At 48.1% G+C, this 21,641-nt stretch overlaps 1 protein-coding gene and 1 pseudogene across 3 annotated transcripts in view; one reads left to right on the top strand and one right to left on the bottom strand.

Annotated features, from left to right (window-relative positions):
* The first annotated feature begins 263 nt into the window (after positions 1 to 263).
* gemin8 (gem (nuclear organelle) associated protein 8) overlaps positions 264 to 21,641 on the top strand; it is a 28,481-nt gene continuing 7,103 nt past the window's right edge. The window contains exons 1-2 of one of the 3 annotated variants that reach the window (XM_070893044.1): positions 264 to 321; positions 9,503 to 9,932. In XM_070893044.1, coding sequence (XP_070749145.1) covers positions 298 to 321; positions 9,503 to 9,932 — 454 coding nt within the window. In that variant the 5' untranslated portion in view covers positions 264 to 297. Of the gene's footprint in view, positions 322 to 4,103; positions 4,324 to 5,046; positions 5,163 to 9,502; positions 9,933 to 21,641 lie in introns of those variants that run through there. The other 2 variants (XM_070893045.1, XM_070893046.1) reach the window with 2 other exon arrangements.
* LOC139275833 (ubiquitin-like FUBI-ribosomal protein eS30 fusion protein) lies at positions 1,519 to 2,054 on the bottom strand (annotated as a pseudogene).

Below are 21,641 nucleotides of genomic sequence, written 5' to 3'. Positions count from 1 at the left end.
TAACCCTATAATTAGTGCAAGGTGTACTGTGTCAACGAGAGTCTGTTTACTACACAATTCAACTTCAATGAAATGAAATCCTGCTGAAAGTAACCTTCCATATTTAGAGTTAAGGTTGAGTTGCAGTGTTTGGAATGTTTTTTGCTGTTGGGTGCAACCGTAAAATGTGACCTCCTTTACTAAAATGGCCGCCCTGGCACATCACTCAACGACTGCGCGCGCACCTTCCGGCGACGGCGCGACCGTGCGGTTTACGCATGCGTAAATCTCAGACGTCGGCCGGAGGCCCGGGTGAGGATGGAGGCGGGGAGTGCTTGGCAGGTAATGTTCGCCGCGTTGTGCCGAGCGGTTCAGTGTGCGTGATCGAACGCTCACTTTCTCGGTCTTGCTGGCGTTAAGATGACCAGCCGGCCAGGAAGGCTCTCCCCCTCCAGCAGTGTGGGCATCGCGTCCCTCACCGACTCACGCAATGGGGGAGGCGCAGCCCGCACACCACCTGCAGTTTATCAGTAAAGGTCCTTGCCCGATCCTTAGAATCTACAGCTGCTCCAGGGGCTGTTGGTTTATCCTCCGCCATTCAGGGTGGTTAACACGATAGCAGGATTCGATCGAGAAACTTTGCTCTGGTGGGGCAATCCAGAACACGGGGCACAGTCTTTGGTGTTACTCTGATTTAATCAGGAAGCACTCTTTTACACAGTGGGTAGTGGGATTCTGGAAATCCCCCTCCCCAGCTATTGGGAATCTGGTAGTCATACCTCCCCGGCTATTGGGAATCTGGTAGTCATAATTCCCTGGCTATTGGGAATCTGGTAGTCATAATTCCCTGGCTATTGGGAATCTGGTACTCATACCTCCCCAGCTATTGGGAATCTGGTACTCATACCTCCCCAGCTATTGGGGAATCTGGTACTCATACCTCCCCGGCTATTGGAAATCTGGTAGTCATAATTCCCCGGCTATTGGGAATCTGGTACTCATACCTCCCTGGCTATTGGGAATCTGGTACTCATACTTCCCCAGCTATTGGGAATCTGGTACTCATACCTCCCTGGCTATTGGGAATCTGGTACTCATACCTCCCCGGCTATTGGGAATCTGGTACTCATACCTCCCCGGCTATTGGAAATCTGGTACTCATACCTCCCCGGCTATTGGGAATCTGGTACTCATACCTCCCCGGCTATTGGGGGATCTGGTACTCATACCTCCCCGGCTATTGGGAATCTGGTACTCATACCTCCCCGGCTATTGGGAATCTGGTACTCATACCTCCCCGGCTATTGGGAATCTGGTAGTCATAACTCCCCGGCTATTGGGAATCTGGTACTCATACCTCCCCAACTATTGGGAATCTGGTACTCATACCTCCCTGGCTATTGGGAATCTGGTACTCATACCTCCCCGGCTATTGGGAATCTGGTACTCATACCTCCCTGGCTATTAGGAAGTATTTTTATGAGCCACATTACAGATTTTAAATGACTAATATCATGCAAGCCAATCACTTGATTTCTGAAATAATTCCAGTAAAGCCAACCACACCTGTGTAAGAGGCAAACAAAACTGAAACGCAGATCCCGATACATTATCGAATCAAAACAAACTTATGAGTTTGAATTTGGCCCCTTCCTCTTGCCAAAGTATGGCACAACATTTACAAAACTCCGATTGTACTGCATGCACCTCTTTGCACCCCAGTCGTCTTTTTCCTCTTCTCTTGCTTTGCCACCTTTGGAGTCTGACCTTTTACTTTTCCAGCTCGAGCAAGGGATCCATGCACCTTACCACCCAACAATCGAGCAACTACTTCTAGAGTGCAGTGCTCAATGATACCACATTGGTCAATGATGGCATCATCATCTAAGGGAGTGCCAGCCAAAAGGATCACTTGGTCAACAGCAGAGACTCCTTCCAGGGATTCAACATGGGCCTTAAGTCCCCCAACTGTCTCTTCCCCAGTCACATCAAGTGTGTGGGTATTTTGTCTGCGTAGAAACAGCTGCATGGTGGTTCCTAAGGTCGGCCCGACTCGACAGCAACAACCAGCCCACGACGTGTGCAAAATTAAAGCACATGGTATAGGCGGTAATGAATTGACATGGATAGAGAACTGGTTGGCAGACAGGAAGCAAAGAGTAGGAATAAATGGGTCCTTTTCAGAATGGCAGGCAGTGACTAGTGGGGTACCGCAAGGTTCAGTGCTGGGACCCCAGCTATTTACAATATACATTAATGATTTAGACAAAGGAATTGAATGTAATATCTCCAGGTTTGCAGATGACACTAAGCTGGGTGACAGTGTGAGCTGTGAGGAGGATGCTAAGAGGCTGCAGGGTGACTTGGACAGGTTAGATGAGTGGGAAAATGCATGGCAGATGCAGTATAATGTAGATAAATGTGAGGTTATCCACTTTGGTGGCAAAAACAGGAAGGCAGAATATTATCTGAATGGTGACAGATTAGGAAAAGGGGAGGTGCAACGAGACCTGGGTGTCATGGTACATCAGTCATTGAAAGTTGGCATGCAAACGGTGAAGAAGGCAAATGGCATGTTGGCCTTCATAGCGAGAGGATTTGAGTATAGGAGCAGGTAAGTATTACTACAGTTGTACAGGGCCTTGGTGAGGCAACACCTTGAATATTGTATACCGTTTTGGTCTCCTAATCTGAGAAAGGACATTCTTGCTATTGAGGGAGTGCAGCGAAGGTTCACCAGGCTGATTCCCGGGATGGCAGGACTGACATATGAAGAAAGACTGGATCAACTAGGCTTATATTCACTGGAATTTAGAAGAATGAGAGGCGATCTCATAGAAACGTATAAAATTCTGACGGGATTGGACAGGTTAGATGCAGGAAAATGTTCCCGATGTTGGGGAAGTCCAGAACCAAGGGTCATAGTCTTAGGATAGGGGGTAAGCCATTTAGAACTGAGATGAGGAGAAACTTCTTCACTCAGAGAATTGTGAACCTGTGGAATTCTCTACCGCTGAAAGTTGTTGAGGCCAGTTCGTTAGATGTATTCAAAAGGGGGTATGATGTGGCCCTTACGGCTAAAGGGATCAAGGGGTATGGAGAAAAAGCAGGAATGGGGTACTAAAGTTGCATGATCTCGAAGGGCCGAATGGCCTACTCCTGTACCTATTTTCTATGTTTCTATGTATCCCCAAATTGTATTTCACGGCCAACACCAACTCAAAAGGGCACTCTCCAATGTACCAGTGATTTCCTTTTTCCTTTTCCATGTAAGCCATCCTTATATGCTAAATAAGCTGTACAATCCCTACAGGATTGTAGATAGGTTGAAACTATGGTCGTATGGTCACCTATACTCAGCAAAATATTGGGTTAAGACTGCCCCAAACTCACTTCGCATAGCAGCCCTGCTGGCAAAAAAAGGTCTGGCAGGATTCTAACCCTTTTTCTTCTTCGGCAGTCCCCCGGAGTCGAGGATAACTTGCTTCCATACTAAAATGAGTTTTAAAGTGACTGTCTCTGTCACAGGTGGGGCAGATGGTGGTTGGAGGGACGGGTGGGTGGAGTGCTTGATTTGTCGTACACTCCTTCCGTTGTTTGTTCTTGGCTTCCACGTGCTTCCGGCAAAGAGACTCGAAGTGCTCGGCGCCTTCACTACTTCTCTACTTTGAGCGGTCTTGGGCCAGGGATTCCCACGAGTTGGTGAGGATGTTGCATTTTTTCAAGGAGGCTTTGAAGTCCTTGAAGCATTTTCTTTGCCCTCCTGGGTAATGTAGCTCGGAGTAGAGTGTTTGTTTCGGGAGTCTAGTATCGGGCATGTGGACAATGTGGCCCACCCTTCGAAGCTGATCGAGTGTGGTCAATGCCTCGATGCTGCGGATGTTGGCCTGAGCGAGAACACTGACGTTGGTGTGCCTATCCTGCCAATGAATTTGCAGGATTTTGCAGAGGCAGTGTTGGTGGTACTTCTCCGATGCTTTGAGGTGCCTATTGTATATAGCCCATCGGCCCAAATTTCCCCAACCCCTTTTTTCGGCGCACTCTCCCAAGATGCGCCGACTTTGTGCGCTGAAAACGGCGCCATAAAACTTACTCGCGATTCTGGCCGCTCTGCTGTGTGTCCCGGGTCCTGGCACGGCGCTCCTCATGGAGTGGAGGGGCGGAGCTACAGTCCTGCACCGAAAACAATGCCGGCAGCTGCGCACATGCGCAGTAGAGCGGTCGCGCATGCGCAGTAGCTCCTTCCCATGATTGTGATGATGATGCCTGCAGAACGCCTCCCGCCCCTATCCCAGGTCGAATGGCCTGCCGCACAGGCCGGCCGCTGAGGGCTGTAAGAAACAGGTTGGTGCAACTGAGTTTTGATCGGGGCGAGAGAGAGGGGGAGAGGTTGGTCGTCTTTGGCTGCAGTCTAGTGGTTTGGACCAAGGATAGCTTGTCGTGTAGCGACGTCGTTTGCCATGCTGGGCTGGCTTTGCGTTCGTTTGGTTGGGTGACGGTTTGCCAAAGAGTCTCTGCAGTGCCGTGTGTTGCGCTGGACTTCAGTGTCCTTCCACACGTGGCCCGCCTGGCTCTAGCACGCTTGCCGACCTCTGAGCGTGCGCCCAAGTCAGTCCTCATCGCTGCTGCCTGCTTTTATCCTCCGGCTGCCCACCACTGCTTCTGGCCTTTCTATCTCTCTCTCTCTCTCTCTCTCGCTCCGATGTCGCTTGTCCCTCTGGCGCTTGCTTGCTCTCTGAATCGGGACTTCAGAACGGTGTGAGCCGAGCCCGGGCTCCAGCACACTCGTGCACCCACCCCCCCGTCCGTCCGCCTGTACTGGCCCGCCCGGGTTGGTCTTGAGAACAGCGGTGTGCGTGTTGTACTGGAGATGACAAAATACCTTTCTGCCTACGACCTAAGACCCCAGGCTGAACTCGGGCCTGTCGGCCGATCTCCGAACTCCTTTCAGGGCTAAATGGAGTCTTCTGCGGTCCCTCACGCGAGGGAGCCGAAGCCCCATGCCTCTGCCATGTTTCAGGCTGCCGTTTTTAAAGCGCAACCAAAAACCCGAAAAATGGGCAAAAGGGGAAAAAATTCCCACCCGAAAAAGGTTGAAAGTCGGTGGGGCGGCAGCCGTGTTCTCCCCTATCCCAGGCTGAAGGGACTCCCGAAAGGCCAGCCGCTGCCGAGTTTAGTTGAAGGTAGGATTTACTTCAGTTCTTTATTTGTTAATTTAATTATTTACTTCAGTTCTTTATTTTTTATTGAATGCTTATTACTTTTTGTGCTTTGTTTGGTGCTTGATGGTGCTTTAAATGTAGTTACTTGCGCCGATTCCTGAACTCTAGTAAAGGTTTTTCTGTGTGGACAGAAGTGGCAACATTCGCTGGCCTAAGTTAGTTTGGAGCAACTATTTGCTGGCCAAACTCGCTTAAATGACCAAAACAGGCGTAAGTGGCCCGGGCACGCCCCCTTTTGGGAAAAAAAACGAAACTTAAAAAAAACCCTAACTAACTCACTTACACTGGCGCAAATTAAATGGCCAGAATTGCAACTAAAAAGATACTCCAGCAAAATCAAGTTGCTCCAAAAAAAAACACAGCAACTCCTGGGGAAATTTGGGCCCATGCATGTCTCTAAGCCAGGTCTCTGATGTGCTCACTCACTGTGTCATTCAATTCCAAACTGACATTCATTCTTTAACAAAAAACATTCTCCAAGGAAGCTCAAACGTCTGAGAATCTTTCATTTTTATTAAATCTCCCAATCCCAATGATGCTGTTCCATTTCAAGATGTTTAATTAGTGTATTCTATTGTCCCTGGTGAACAACATTAGAAAAACTTTTCTTGCATGCAGTGGTGTTAATTCCTTTAGAAAATCTTTGATCTCCGTGTTCATCACAGAACTGAAGAAGCTATCGTGGCCTCATTTACAATAAGGTTGCTCTTAAAATTAGACAGAATAGTTCCTGCTAATGGCTTTGTGGACATTAGCTAAGAATTACTGAGTCTAGAGGTGTGAGGGATAACAGTTCACATGATAAGATCACCAAGGTTTAATGGATAGCAATTCAAGTCCTTCACATTATCAGACTCGGTAATGCTTCTCAGTATATTCTCCCAATACATGTAGTGTACAGCACAGAAACGGGCCATTCAGCCCAACTGGTCTATGCTGGTGCTTATGCCCCATACGAGCCTCCTCCCACCCTACATCACTAACCCTATCAGCATACTCTTCTATTACTTTCTCCCTCAGGTGCTTTTCTAGCTTCCCGTTAAATGCATCTATGCTGTTTGCCTCAACTACTGCTTACGGTGGTGTGTTCCACATTCTTGCCAATTTTTGGGTAAAGAAGTTTCTCCTGAATTCCCTATTGAATTTATTAGTGACTGTCTTGTATCTATGACCACCTGGTTTTGGTGTCTTCACCCCCCCCCCCCCCCCCAAACAAGTGGAAACATTTTCTTTACATCTATCCTATCAAACTCTTTCATTATCCATATCAGGACACCCCCTCAGCCTTCTCTTTTCTAGAGAAAAGAGCCGCATCTGTTCAACCTTTCCTGATAAGTATATCCTCTCAGTTCTGGCATCATTCTTGTGAATAATTTTTGCATCTTTTCCAATACCTCCATGGAGACCAGAACTGTGCACAGTACTCAAAGTGTTGTCTAACCAAGGTTCAATACAAGTTTAACATAACTTCTCTGCTTTTCACTTCTCTCCCTCTAGAAATGAACCCCACCACTGCTTTTTTATGGCCTTATTGGCCTGCGACGCTACTTTTAGTGATTTGTGTATCTGTACTGCTAGATCCCTTTGTTCCTCTACCCCATTCAGACTATTATTATCCAAGCAGTATGTGGCTTCCATTGGGCTCGATTTTTGCTAACAGTGGGCGCCGTTTTTTTGGCATCCACTGATTTTGTTTGAGCAACGTTGATTTTGCAAATTTCTCTTTTTTTGTACGCCAGATTTTTTGGCGCAGGTCTGGGTGAAAACTGATTCCTGCGCTGTTTTTGGCCAATTAAGCGATTTTCCCCAACAGTGATTTTTAAAGACCGCACAGAGGCTGTGCGATCAGAAAAACCCTATGTTAAGTTAAGAAAATGGGCGCTGAGGTCTGTATCCGAGCTGTTTCTTTGCAGTTTAGTCTTGCTCATAGTTTATAATGATCATGTTAAAGTACGTTCTTTTTTCATCTCTACATTAAAGATTACTTGTTTTGGTGTTGGCCTCCAGATCCCGCTGCAATCCCAGGCCGAATGCCCCTCTTTTCCCTCCCCCCCCCCACATCCCCACGCTGCAATCCTGGGCCGTATGGCTCCCCCCCCACCAACCCTCCCAGTTCCGCTGCAACCCAGGACCGAATACCCCCCCCGCCCCAGGTTCTGCTGCAATTCCCCTCCCCCTCCCTTGCTGCTGCAGGGAGCTTCAACTTGCAGGGAGAGCTTCAGCCCTCAGTGTCTCTCTCATTACCCTGGTAACCTCAGCTTTTGGCGCAGACTTGAAGCTCCACTCACAGATTTAACTTTGGGTATCGTGCTGAAAGTTCCAACTTTTTTTCCGGCGCAAAAAAAAAGCACTCGTTAATCCTCCTGGGCGCCAAAAATCAGCAAAGAGAAAAATTGAGCCCTTGTTCTTTCTACCAAAATACAGCACCTCACACTTATCTATATTGAAATTCATGTGCCAATTACAAGCCCATTCTACAAGTTTATTAATGTCGGCTTATATTTTGTCGCATTCTTCCTTTGTATTAACACGCAAATTTTGAAATTGTACTTCCAGTTCCCGAGTCCAAATCATTAATGTGAATTGTGAATAACAGTGGTCCCAGCACCGATCCCTGTGGAATACCATTTCCCACTTTTTGCCAGTCTGAGTAGCTACCCTTAACCCCTACTCTCTGTATTGTAGTCTGCAGCCAGCTTGCTCTCCATTCTGCTACTTGCCTCCTGACTGCACGTGCTCTGACCTTAGTCATGAGTCTGCTATGAAGTACCTTATCGAAGGCCTTTTAGATATGTCATTCCATTCACCAGATTAGGTGGATTTCTTTTCTAAATTAATTAAAAGCCAGAGGAAAATAAAAGATAAAAGTTGGCAATAATTATCTGAACTGTTTTTCTTGATGACTCATTGATTATATTCAGCACCAAATCTGAAGATTTGTGTGATACTCAGTTCTCTCACTTATGTGGAAAACGCTGGAAATTGGGCGTTTCTGGTTACAATGGGCTAAAAGGCCTTGCTCATCCGTAGATATCTTGTGACCTGAAACATAAATTGAAAATACACAAAAGGTGGGCTGGCATTCAGTTCCCACCCAAATATATGTTTCCCTTTTAAAATACTGACTGACCTGTGCATTTATCATTTTCTGTTTCTATTTAGCAATACCATATCTGAAATCTGTGATGCATTGCAAAGTGTATGCCATCTTTAATGAAAACAACCACTAAATAGCTGTCTAAACACAAACATGAACAATATTAAGCTAGTGCAATAGGGGTTGGACAGACAATAGGGGTTGGGCGGGGAAGATGTTTCCCCTGGCTGGGAAGTCTAGAACAAGGGGTCACAGTCTCAGGATACAGGGTAGGAAATTTAGGAGGACTGAGATGTAGGGAAATGTCTTTAGTCGGAGAACATAAGAACATAAGAATTAGGAACAGGAGTAGGCCATCTAGCCCCTCGAGCCTGCTTCGCCATTCAACAAGATCATGGCTGATCTGGCCATGGACTCAGCTCCACTTACCCACCCACTCCCCGTAGCACAAGAGGGTGGTGAACCTGTCGAATTCTCTATCACAGAAGGCTGTGGAGGCCAAGTCACTGAATATATTTAAGAAGGAGATAGATTTCTAGACACAAAAGGCATCAAGAGATATGGAGAGAAAGCGGGAATATGGTGTTGAGATAGAGGATCAGCCATGAACATATTGAATGGCGGTGCAGGCCCGAATGGCCTACTCCTGCTTCTATTTTCTATGTTTCTAAATGGTCACCCATTCTTTTTTTAGTTTTGTCTTCTCCACTCCCACCAGCGACACCCACATCCCAGGATTCATCCACACGACTATGGGAATAAAGCCAATTTTGCTTATCATATCAAAAAAGCTGCAATGGCAGCTTGTTACTCCCATTTTTCGCCTGGTGACGCAGTGGTAAAGGGTTTACATTCACATAAAGCCAGTCAAGGCCAGATTTGATCACCGGTTTATGCTATGTTAGTTTGTTCTAAATCCAGGCAGCTGTGAAGCAGGCTGGATACATTCACTAAAACAAAAGCAAAATACTGCTGACATTGGAAATCTCCATAGATGCTACCTGACCACCTGAGTGTTTCTAGCATTTTCTGGTTTTATTGCATATGCTCTCTGTCTAGGCTTACACCTGCAGACTCGTCGCTTGGGCATGGTACCTATGGAAATGTATAGCTGCACAAGTTAGTGTCGTTGGGAAAGAAGGGGAAAAATTGGAGAAGGAAAAGGGGGAAAAAATAATTTTGTGTTTGTATTTTCATTTAACAGGGTGACGGAATGAGTCAAACGTCAGACATTTGGTACAACCATAAAATGTACTCCAGATTTTGGCGACATTATCAGCAAGCTATGGGATGGCTGCAGAAACATAGACGGGCTTATCGCAAGGCAGTCGAGTCAGTTGAGTATTCTCCCTGGTATAACGCAGAACCTGCAGCAGGCCGCTTTGCTGACTGGCATAATAGTTCATCGTGCTATTCTTCAAGACGTGCTCGGCCAGATGAGCGCAGACAAGGGCAGTGCCCACGCAGCTCGAAGAACAAGGAGGGAGATTTGAAAGGTGACACTGATTTGAATTCTGACACAGAAGGGGAAACTGATTCGGAGAGTGAAATAGAATGTGATGTCAGCAATGTGGAAATAACACAAGAATTGCGCCAGTATTTCGAACAGACAGAAAAGCACCGAGAGGAGTTAAGTAAGTGTCAGAATGTGTAGAATTGTATTTTTTTGGAATATATCCCCATGTCCTTCCCCTGTTTCTTCCTCTCCCCAGCACTCTTTCTTTCCCCCCCCCCCCCCCCGCCTTGCTTCCTGTGCAAGAAAACACCAGAAATTCTTCCTGCCTCTCTTTGTGACTCAAATCAAAAAATATATAGAGTGGCAATCAAAGGTGCCATATTTCCAATCTGTGGCACAGAGTGTTGATGCTCAGGACCACCACATCCTCTACGCAGAATACTTAAAGTTGGACTTGTACATGACAGCAGAGGTCCAGTAAGTGATTGCATTAATTTTTGCCTCATTTTAAGTATTCTTTGTTCAATTGGTCCAGATGTCACTGCACTATTAATAATTGTCAAGGTAGACCAGTAACCTGTTACAGCCCTCTGATGGTGCTATCCTTGAGCAGGAGAACAGTTTACAAAGTTCACACCTTTTTCCTCTCCCTCTCCCTTTGTTACTGGTTGAATAATACTGACCTGTCCACAGTCCCTATAGGAGCTCATTGTATTGGAAATTGTGAGCCTTTGTTCATAGTGCAATGCCTTTGTTCGCTAAAGTATTACTCCATCACTCAGTTTCATAGGGCTCAATTTTGGCCACTAGAGATTTCTGGCGTACTTACCAGAGGTGCGCCGGTTTTCCACGTGTGGATGTGCACCAAAAATCTTCATGCCGATTTTGGCCGCTGTCCCGGGTCTCCTAGCTGTTGGCGTGGCGTGGCGACTGGGTCTGTGGGCGGAGCCAGCGTCCTGCGCTGGAAACAGTGCCGGGACGCTGGACATGCGCAGTAGAATCAGGTCGGGTGAGTTGAGAGCTGCAGTTTCAACTGACCACGCATGCGCAGTAGAATCGGGCTGCCGTTGGTCATCATGGGCAGTCCCTCGGAATCGAGGAAGACTTGCTTCCACTCTTAGCATGAGTTCTTAGGTGGCTGTACAGTCCAATATGAGAACCACAGTCCCTGTCACAGGTCGGACAGATAGTCGTTGAGGGAAAGGGTGGGCAGGGAACCTGGTTTGCTGCACGCTCCTTCCACTGCCTGCGCTTGATTTCTGCATGCTCTCAGCGACGATACTCGAGGGGCTCAGCGCCCTCCCGAATGCACTTCCTCCACTTAGGGCAGTCTATGGCCAAGGACTCCCAGGTGTCAGTGGGGATGTCGCACTTTATCAGGGAGGCTATGAGGGTATCCTTGTAACGTTTCCTCTGCCCGCCTTTGGCTCGTTTGCCATGGACGAGTTCCAAGTAGAGCGCTTGCTTTGGGAGTCTCGTGTCTGGCATGCAGACTATGTGGCCTGCTCAGCAAAGCTGATCAAGTGTGGTCAGTGCTTCAATACTGGGGATGTTGGCCTGGGCGAGGACGCTAATGTTTGTGCGTCTGTCCTCCCAGGGGATTTGCAGGATCTTGCAGAGACATGATCTTTGCAGCGCGACAGCTGCAGGAAAAATGCAGGGAACAGCACCAGCCCTTATATGTGGCCTTCTTGGACCTTACAAAGGCCTTCGACACTGTCAACTGCGAGGGTCTATGGAGCGTCCTCTTCTGTTTCGGATGCCCCCAAAAGTACGTCACCATACTCCACCTGCTCCACGACGACATGCAAGCGGTGATCCTTACCAACGGATCCATCACAAACCCAATTCATGTCTCGCTTGTTCGTGGAGAAGTTAGGAAAATCAATAAACACAACAACAATCGCTGCGCAGTCTCCCCCCCCCCTCACCCCGAGACAGAATCAAAAAGCAACATTGCAGCATACTGTTTATCAGCTCCAGCGAGTCTTCTGTTTTGTATCAGAGAATTGAACCGTCCCCTCTTCAGCCTCCCGATACTTTGCCACGTTTCTGCTTAGCCCAGCCAGCCCCTCCCTCCACCCCCCACCCTTCTCTTCAGCCTTCCGATACTTTGTCGCGTTTCTGCCCAGCCCAGCCCAGCCTCTCCCCCCTGCCCCCTTCCCTTCAGCCTCCCGATGCGTCTTTTCCGGCCGCTCATTTCCCAGGCCGAATGGCCTCCAGTACAGGCCGGCCTGCTGTCTTCCCCGGCCGAGTTCAATTCAAGGTAGGATTTACTACTATTATTTATTTGTTATTCCATTGTTTACCTGAGTTCTTTATTTTTGAGTTATTTCAACTTTTATGTGCAATGTTTGGTGCTTGGGTGCAGGTCCTTACTTACTTACCTGCGGCGATTTCTTAACTGCCGGCAAGATTTTTCAGAGCTGGCCACCTACGCTGACCTAAATGGATTTGGAGTAACTTTTAGCTGGCCAGAATTGCCTAAATGGCCAAAACTGGCGTAAGTGGCTGGGAACGCCCCCTTTTGGAAAAAAAAACCTGAACTAAAAAAAATCGTACCTAACTGAGTTACTCTGGAGCAAGTTGATTGGGGAAAATGGCGTTTTTTTAACTTACCCCAGAAAAACCAACTTACTCCAAAAAAAATTGGAGCAAGTCATGGCCAAAATTGGGCCCATAGTCATAGAGGCTGAACTTATAACCCATACTATCTAACAAAAGTGCGATTGCTTTTTAACATATAATTATAGAGCAATTTTACTCTCGCTAAGGAGCATGGGTAAACGCAACCTTGTATTAGCATGAGACTGACTCACTTAGCTCAAGGTTAGCACAATAGGTTTATAGGAATGGTTGAAGCAGAGAGAAATAAAACAAAAATTAACTTCTGCTTCATCACTAATAAAGCTAACTTTTATAACTTGATTCAAAAAATCTAAATGAGATAATGTGAGCACACAAAGGATAAAGTAGGAGAAATGATACGGAACAAGGAGAGGAATGAAGTACATGTGTATATGTGCACTTCACCAACCGACATCGAATGACCAGTTAGGTGAGTTACCAGAGGGTATACGCTGCCCATATAACCATAGCCCCTAGAATCAAGTTAAAAGTGACACACCTCCTTTATGATGTGCAAAAAATCTAGTGACAATTCTTAACCAGACTCAGTTGTAAGAATGTGCCTTAATGCTCTACTTTAGATGAGCTCTTACAATTCTTTTGGTGTTTGAGTGAAATAGCTAACTGGTACTGAATCTGGGATAGTTTGGTATTGCAGATTCATGGTAATTAGGAACTGGGTTGAGACGATGCAAGCTCATTTCACATAGGGCATAGCAGAGGAAACCTTCATCTCTTAAGTCTGGATTGATTTCAAGCTCATGTTCTGAGGTAAAAAGACATTACACCTAGGCCATTGTGCCAACCAGCCCCATTTAAGGTGTTCATCTTAAAGGTTTGTGCGCTACTTTTGATCCAGCACATTCACTATAATGCGCCACATTGTACGCTGGAAATCAGAACAAATGTTATTATTTCTGTAAAACCCCTTTCAAGCTGTAGAAACATTTCAAAACAGTCGTTTGAAAATCAAATATAGTAAGAGCAGAACTTTAGATTTATTCCTAAAATAGTGTTGGAAGCAGTTAGACATAATAGTGGAATTAGAGACACAAGGGGAGTTGCTACCTTAAATGATGCCTTGAATGAATATCTAATACTTCAGATGTATTATCTTAATTTAAAGATTGTGATATTTAAAATAACCACTAAGTATTGAACATTCAGCTAATGTATAACAATTGGATTTACTAACAAAGAGGAATTGGCCAATCCATGTTCAATTAAAAAGGATACTGCAGGAAAATCTTACCAAAATTGTATTCTTAAAGCTTCATTAGTGTCTAAGTAATTGTGATTAAATATTACATTTAAACTTAAACTTAACTTTCTTTTTTTTCTAAATCATCAAGTGACAGGATGGTCATAGCTATTGGTCTGTTTTCACACCTGTCTGTGGAGTACTGAGAGGCATCAACTGGCCCAAGAGTGCTGAGTGCAGACACCATTGAGTTACAACATATCATCAATTCTGGAGAGTTTTTACCTGAATGTCGAATTTATGATTCTTTCCTGCAGTCCATTCCTCTAAATATGATTTTTTGGAAGATTTAAAAATGATTACCTCACAAAGGATTACTATTTAAATACTATAATTGAGAAATGTTAGCAAATTTATTTCTAAGTTTAGATAAATAATCCATACATAATTATCAATACGGTTAATGTTTTAAAATACAGTGTGCTTTATTGCTGTATTTCCAAACCGAAGTGAGTATTGACTGAGAATACAGTCCTAATTGTAACACAGGGCTTGAAAGCAAACTAATTATTCTGTAGAGAAAAGAACAAGAAACGGCTGTGCAGAAACTAATTACAAACGCACAGCTCTACCGTCATCCGTCACATTTCAGCACAGCATCGCATTTCTAGCTAAATCATTTCTCAATTGACTCCTTGGGCCCAAGTTTCCACATGATTTGCGCCTGATTTTTAGGAGCAACTGGTGGAGAACGGACTATCTTAGAAATCGCAATTCTCCACATTTTTTTTTCTGCAGTTCTAGTCAGGTAGAACAGTTCTACTTTGGAACAGAATTTTTTCTTCAAAAGGGGGCGTGTCCGGCCACTGACGCCTGATTTGAAAGTTTCCACAGTGAAAACGTACTCCAAACTAAAGTAGAATGGAGCAAGTGAAGATTTTTGTAGAACTGAAAAAACCTGTTCTACACATTAAAAAATCAGGCGCAGGTTACAAATTAGGCGTCCGGAACGAGGTGGGGGGGGAAGGGAACTCATTAAATTCTACAATAAATCCTTATTTATAATTATACAAATATTATACAAATAAATCCAACCTGAATAAACATTTATAAGCAAAGAAAAGATTAAATAAACCATCTTCCTACCTGTGTGAAAGTGCTTCAGGCAGGGAGAATGCTGCAGGCGTTCGTTCCCGCGGGGGGGGGGGGGGGAGAAGGGAACAGCCGCTTCGTTCCCGCGGAGGGGAGGGGGGTGAAGGGAACAGCCGCTTCGTTCCCGCGGGGGGGGGGGGGAGAAGGGAACAGCCGCTTCGTTCCCGCGGAGGGGAGGGGGGAGAAGGGAACAGCCGCTTCGTTCCCGCGGAGGGGAGGGGGGTGAAGGGAACAGCCGCTTCGTTCCCGCGGAGGGGAGGGGGGGGAGGGAACAGCCGCTTCGTTCCCGCGGAGGGGAGGGGGGGGGAGGGAACAGCCGCTTCGTTCCCGCGGAGGGGAGGGGGGGGGAGGGAACAGCCGCTTCGTTCCCGCGGAGGGGGGGGGGGGGGGGAGGGAACAGCCGCTTCGTTCCCGCGGAGGGGAGGGGGAAGAAGGGAACAGCCGCTTCGTTCCCGCGGAGGGGAGGGGGGTGAAGGGAACAGCCGCTTCGTTCCCGCGGAGGGGAGGGGGGAGAAGGGAACAGCCGCTTCGTTCCCGCGGGGGGGGGGGGGGGGGGAGGGAACAGCCGCTTCGTTCCCGCGGAGGGGAGGGGGGAAGAAGGGAACAGCCGCTTCGTTCCCGCGGAGGGGAGGGGGGTGAAGGGAACAGCCGCTTCGTTCCCGCGGAGGGGAGGGGGGAGAAGGGAACAGCCGCTTCGTTCCCGCGGGGGGGGGGGGGGGTGAAGGGAACAGCCGCTTCGTTCCCGCGGAGGGGAGGGGGGGGGGAGGGAACAGCCGCTTCGTTCCCGCGGAGGGGAGGGGGGTGAAGGGAACAGCCGCTTCGTTCCCGCGGGGGGGGGGGGGGAGGAGGGAACAGCCGCTTCGTTCCCGCGGAGGGGAGGGGGTGAAGGGAACAGCCGCTTCGTTCCCGCGGAGGGGAGGGGAGGGGGGGGGTGACGGGAACAGCCGCTTCGTTCCCGCGGAGGGGAGGGGGGAGAAGGGAACAGCCGCTTCGTTCCCGCGGAGGGGTGGGGAGGGGGGAGAAGGGAACAGCCGCTTCGTTCCCGCGGAGGGGAGGGGGGAGAAGGGAACAGCCGCTTCGTTCCCGCGGAGGGGTGGGGAGGGGGGAGAAGGGAACAGCCGCTTCGTTCCCGCGGAGGGGTGGGGAGGGGGGAGAAGGGAACAGCCGCTTCGTTCCCGCGGAGGGGTGGGGAGGGGGGAGAAGGGAACAGCCGCTTCGTTCCCGCGGAGGGGAGGGGGGAGAAGGGAACAGCCGCTTCGTTCCCGCGGAGGGGGGGGGGGGGGGGGTGAAGGGAACAGCCGCTTCGTTCCCGCGGGGGGGGGGGGGGTGAAGGGAACAGCCGCTTCGTTCCCGCGGAGGGGAGGGGGGTGAAGGGAACAGCCGCTTCGTTCCCGTGGAGGGGAGGGGGGGGGGAGGGAACAGCCGCTTCGTTCCCGCGGGGGGGGGGGGGTGAAGGGAACAGCCGCTTCGTTCCCGCGGAGGGGAGGGGGGTGAAGGGAACAGCCGCTTCGTTCCCGTGGAGGGGAGGGGGGGGGGAGGGAACAGCCGCTTCGTTCCCGCGGGGGGGGGGGGGTGAAGGGAACAGCCGCTTCGTTCCCGCGGAGGGGAGGGGGGTGAAGGGAACAGCCGCTTCGTTCCCGTGGAGGGGAGGGGGGGGGGAGGGAACAGCCGCTTCGTTCCCGCGGGGGGGGGGGGGTGAAGGGAACAGCCGCTTCGTTCCCGCGGAGGGGAGGGGGGTGAAGGGAACAGCCGCTTCGTTCCCGTGGAGGGGAGGGGGGGGGAGGGAACAGCCGCTTCGTTCCCGCGGAGGGGAGGGGGGTGAAGGGAACAGCCGCTTCGTTCCCGCGGAGGGGAGGGGGGGGGGAGGGAACAGCCGCTTCGTTCCCGCGGAGGGGAGGGGGGGGGGAGGGAACAGCCGCTTCGTTCCCGCGGAGGGGAGGGGGGGGAGAAGGGAACAGCCGCTTCGTTCCCGCGGAGGGGAGGGGGGGGGGAGGGAACAGCCGCTTCGTTCCCGCGGGGGGGAGGGGGGAGAAGGGAACAGCCGCTTCGTTCCCGCGGGGGGGGGGGGGAGGAGGGAACAGCCGCTTCGTTCCCGCGGGGGGGGGGGGGAGAAGGGAACAGCCGCTTCGTTCCCGCGGGGGGGGGGGGGAGGAGGGAACAGCCGCTTCGTTCCCGCGGGGGGGGGGGGGAGGAGGGAACAGCCGCTTCGTTCCCGCGGGGGGGGGGGGGAGAAGGGAACAGCCGCTTCGTTCCCGCGGAGGGGAGGGGGGAGAAGGGAACAGCCGCTTCGTTCCCGCGGAGGGGAGGGGGGAGAAGGGAACAGCCGCTTCGTTCCCGCGGAGGGGAGGGGGGGGGAGGGAACAGCCGCTTCGTTCCCGCGGAGGGGAGGGGGGAGAAGGGAACAGCCGCTTCGTTCCCGCGGGGGGGGGTGAAGGGAACAGCCGCTTCGTTCCCGCGGGGGGGGGGGGGGGAGAAGGGAACAGCCGCTTCGTTCCCGCGGGGGGGGGGGGGGGGTGAAGGGAACAGCCGCTTCGTTCCCGCGGGGGGGGGGGGGAGAAGGGAACAGCCGCTTCGTTCCCGCGGGGGGGGGGGGGAGGAGGGAACAGCCGCTTCGTTCCCGCGGAGGGGAGGGGAGGGGGGGGGGAGGGAACAGCCGCTTCGTTCCCGCGGGGGAGGGGGGAAGGAGACAGTGAGAAGGCTGCAAGTGCTAATGTGCTTTTATTAAAAAAATGTTCAAAAATTAAACAGCTACAAAGAACTACAAAAATGGCCGAGTGCCAATGTTTTTTTCACACTGAGCATGCGCGAACGCTCCAACGCGCACGCGCAGCGTTGCCGGCAGGAAAAAAAACTAATTTAAATAGTACCCGCCCCATCCCCCTTACAAAATCGGCGCAAGTATAGGCTCCGCCCCCCTGGGCGCCGCGCCAGGCAGACAAGGAGCTGCAGAACGCTCCAGAATTGAGAGGTTTTTTTTTTAGGCGCCGTTTTCGGCGCGAGAAACGGGCACCCAGCTCGGCGGGGCGCCCGTTTTTTATCCTGTGGAAACTTGGGCCCCTTAAGTTGAAAATGAATTGTTTTTTAATGCTCGTATTTGCTCCATTTCCAGACTTGGTTACGGCTGTTTTTACTTGATCCCTAGTCACATTTTACCATGTTCAGCAAATGGTCTATATTCCTGACCAGTTTGGAATAAGACCAAATGCACTCTTGTCAGCACAGAGTAGCGGATACACTGCGCCGACTGATTTAGAGCCAGCCACTCACAAAGACAATGAATGCATTCTGAGCTCTATGGAGGAGCCCTTCAAACAGAGTGTTCAATCAAAGCACACAGTAAATAAAAAAGGTGCCAATGGAGGATCTATCTGTCAGTAAGTGCTTCCATTCAAAGTGTTTAAGACTTTTCCTCCATTAAAGGTAAATAAGAGTATGAACACAAGAACAATACAGAGGCCATGTGCAGTGTTGACATAGAATCTCATGCACTCAGTGAGTCTAGTGACCAATGGTCCCTTTAATCTTTTTTGGGGCCGCGTGGCCCCTTTAACGGGATACGCGACCCATTCAAAATTCCGCACATGAGCAGTTTTTTCATTTAAAAGCCAGTGAGCTGGCTGCACGGGAGCCCCAGAGCACTGCATGGCAGCATAGCTTTTAGGTGATGTTGCTAGTGACAACTTCGTCCTGAATACTAAAAAGTGCACATTTGCTGTCAAAGTAAATTGGTTATCCAGCAGTGTGTTTGAGCTCCATCACACTGCGGCACAAAGTTAGTACCATATAGCAAGATCACAATTTCAACCATCCCACTGTGCAATACCAAGCACCGTCCGTAAGGGAGAGAATGGAAATTTGAGTGCCAGTTATCTGGGAGTGCTCTTGCTTGCCTCCTATCTGTTGACTGTAAAGTAACACTAATGAAGCTACTGAAGGCTGATCAAGGACATTGTTAAATGGAAAATTGACACATAAAATGCCTAAAAAGGAAGACAATATTGGCAGTTTCATATAATGTTTAACTTCAGTCTGCTGAGCATCATAGCTCTGCTTTCAGAGAATTGTATACCTTTACTCCCTTGCCCTTGTTCAATCTTGATGTGTAAGATGGAGGTGCAATTAAATAGGTAGTCTTTATTCCACTCTGATTGGCTTAATATATTTTTAATTATATTATCAGTTAATTCATTTTAACTTTTAAACAGTAATGCGGGTGCAGAACAAGCTGGGAGCACTGCTGCACAAACCCGCACCATGCCAGTGGTCTCTGCAGCAAGGAAGAAGCCAGCTGTTGTTAGGGGAGGGTTCTTTACCCAGAGTGTTTAGAATGTGGAACTTGCTTACCACAAGGAACAGTTGAGGCAAATAGCATTGATGCATTTAAGGGAAAGCTAGATAAGCACATGAGGGAAAAAGGAATAGAAGAATTTGCTGATGAAGTAGGGTGGGAGGTGGCTTTTGTGGAACATAAATACTGGCATAGACCAGCTGGGCTGAATGGCCTGTTTCTGTGCTGTAAATTCTATAAAATTCTTAGGAATTGCAGAACATTGCTGCTGCTGACAAATCTGAGAGGGGGGGGGAATGAGTGGCAGGCATGAGGGGGGGGGTGAAAAGGGAAGAATGGGGCAGAGAAGGACTGAAGAATGGAGATGAGATGGGAAAAGCCGAAAAAGAAAGGGGACCATCTGGATTTCAAGAAAATGATTGAACTCAAAGCCATATCAAAAGTCATGATGATGGGACGGTTTCCAAATTCCTTGTGCTAGTTGTAATCTCATTGACTATGTTAGTGTATATTCTATATTAAAACTTGTGGCTCTTTGTCAGGATATAATTTCTTTTTCTGGAATTTAAGCTTTGAACTGTTGACCAAAGTAGAACTTTATTGGAAGTATGAAACCCTGTCCTTATCCAATTTCCTACACAAGAGGGCAGCATTTTCCAACAACTAGAAAGGTGATTTTTTTTTTCATTTTGTAGTACAGTTGCCTGTCAATGGGTGTCACTTGGGAGTATTTAAAATTGTAACTGAACAACAGGATTCCACTTTTTGTTCATTCTGAGAATGTATCAGCATAGAATGGAGCTTTTTTTTTATCCCTCAATCTCCAGGTAGTCAATTCCTAATCTCTCCGGGCCTACCTGGAGAAGGGAAATAGCTTTCTGGGAGAGAAGGAAACATTGGAAAAGTCTGTGGATTCCTGAGATAGTTACAACCTGGATTGTGTCCACTTCCAGATGCAGGTCTAAAAATATAATCAACAAATAGAAGGAAGAGGGGAAATTCAGGGTCCTGCACATATTATATTCTTATTAGTTGCTTAAAAACACAATCCCAGTAAAAACAACTCGTGAACTTGGGGACTACAAGGGGTAAAATCTCCAAATTACCTCTGCTCCTACACCATTATAAAATTGTTCTTTTCTGACATCTGTTAACATTTTTTTAAGTAAATGACCATCTGGGTTACATTATACTGAGGAAAGTGACTTTTTTTTATAGCAATGTAATCTAAAAATACACGTATACATAGCAACAAGTAATATTATTGGTGGAGAAATGTTAACCATGGCCAGACTTGCTGCAGTTTGACTTTGCATTAATCTTCCAGATTGTATGTTGTTAAATTACAGGGTTTCACAGTGCTGTAAGAAAGTATGAAATGTGTTGGAGCTGTGACTGATTGCATTTCAATTATTTAAGGCTAAGAAAGGCTAAAAAAAACTCCATTCCCAAAAGACTGAGCGTGCAGGTGAAGAGGGGGAGTGGAATGGAGACTAAGATTTATGGAAATGCCAAATCTAAACCCATTCAATTCTGTGTTGATAAAAATTATACTACATATTGTAGTATTAATATCTGGGAAAATAAGTGTATGTAGTTGGTATTGACAGCTGTGTGAAGTCAGGAAGGGAAACAGAATTATCTGAGCTTATTTTAATGTTCGAGTTTGCCGATTTCTTAAAATGTAATTTGCAGAACCTCTAAAATAAATTGCCTCCTTTTGTTAACATAAGGGTATTTCTAATTCCCCAACCCATTGCTATCTGAACTCGAAAAATTGTCCTTTTGTCATCTCCCCAGTGCAGGAGGTTTTAAACGTGGTTAGTATTTAATATTATGTAACATGAAAAATATTTTACTAATACAAAGAAGCAGTCAGTGCTGTGATTGTTTTCCTGCTTGGGGTAAATATGGGCAGCAGTTGTCAGTTTACCAACTGTCCATTTGTGGTACAGGTACATTGGTTTGTGTTGTAATTTTCCACCTCTTTCTATAGACCTGTTGATACACTAATGCGGTATCTGATTTTCTCTACTTTGTTCGTTATTGTTGCTCTCTCAAAAGAAACAAGACAGTTAAAAGTTGGTTGTATCTCAGCCTCGTAACTTCTTGCAAATCTCTGGCTGCTGGTGGCCATTAAACCCGAGTCTGGTCCTTGATGGCATATGACTCCATCTGTGCTGGCAATGTTTTTTTAAATGAAAATCCATCACGTGTATTTTTTCTTTCGCCACCCCACCCCTTTGAAGACATTGTCTCCTTGCTGATCTGGGATTCCGTATCTGCCAGAGTCCTTCCAGTACCTCGCTCAAGTGGCCGCTATTTATAAAGGAGCCTTGATGTTGAGTGTTGGGCTATTCGACTACGGAAGCATCGTCGTTAAAATGTGCACACATACATTTCCAGTGGGATTGGGAATCCTGGCTAACTTTCCCACCATGCTGTAACCTGTGGGTGCTGAGGCCACCTGTGGCTCTCCTACCTCTGCCCCAGCTGAAATCTCTTAATTCAGCACAGATCAGGAATAAAAACTGGGATCTACCTTTTTTTGTAGGGGTCATTGACCCCATTAGCTCTGAGTCGATGTGGAAACACGGTAATAATTTGTAATCCTCAGA

Source organism: Pristiophorus japonicus, chromosome 11 (assembly GCF_044704955.1).
Source record: "Pristiophorus japonicus isolate sPriJap1 chromosome 11, sPriJap1.hap1, whole genome shotgun sequence".
NCBI classification, from domain to species: Eukaryota; Metazoa; Chordata; class Chondrichthyes; family Pristiophoridae; genus Pristiophorus; species Pristiophorus japonicus.
This window is presented reverse-complemented; position numbering and strand designations above follow the sequence as displayed.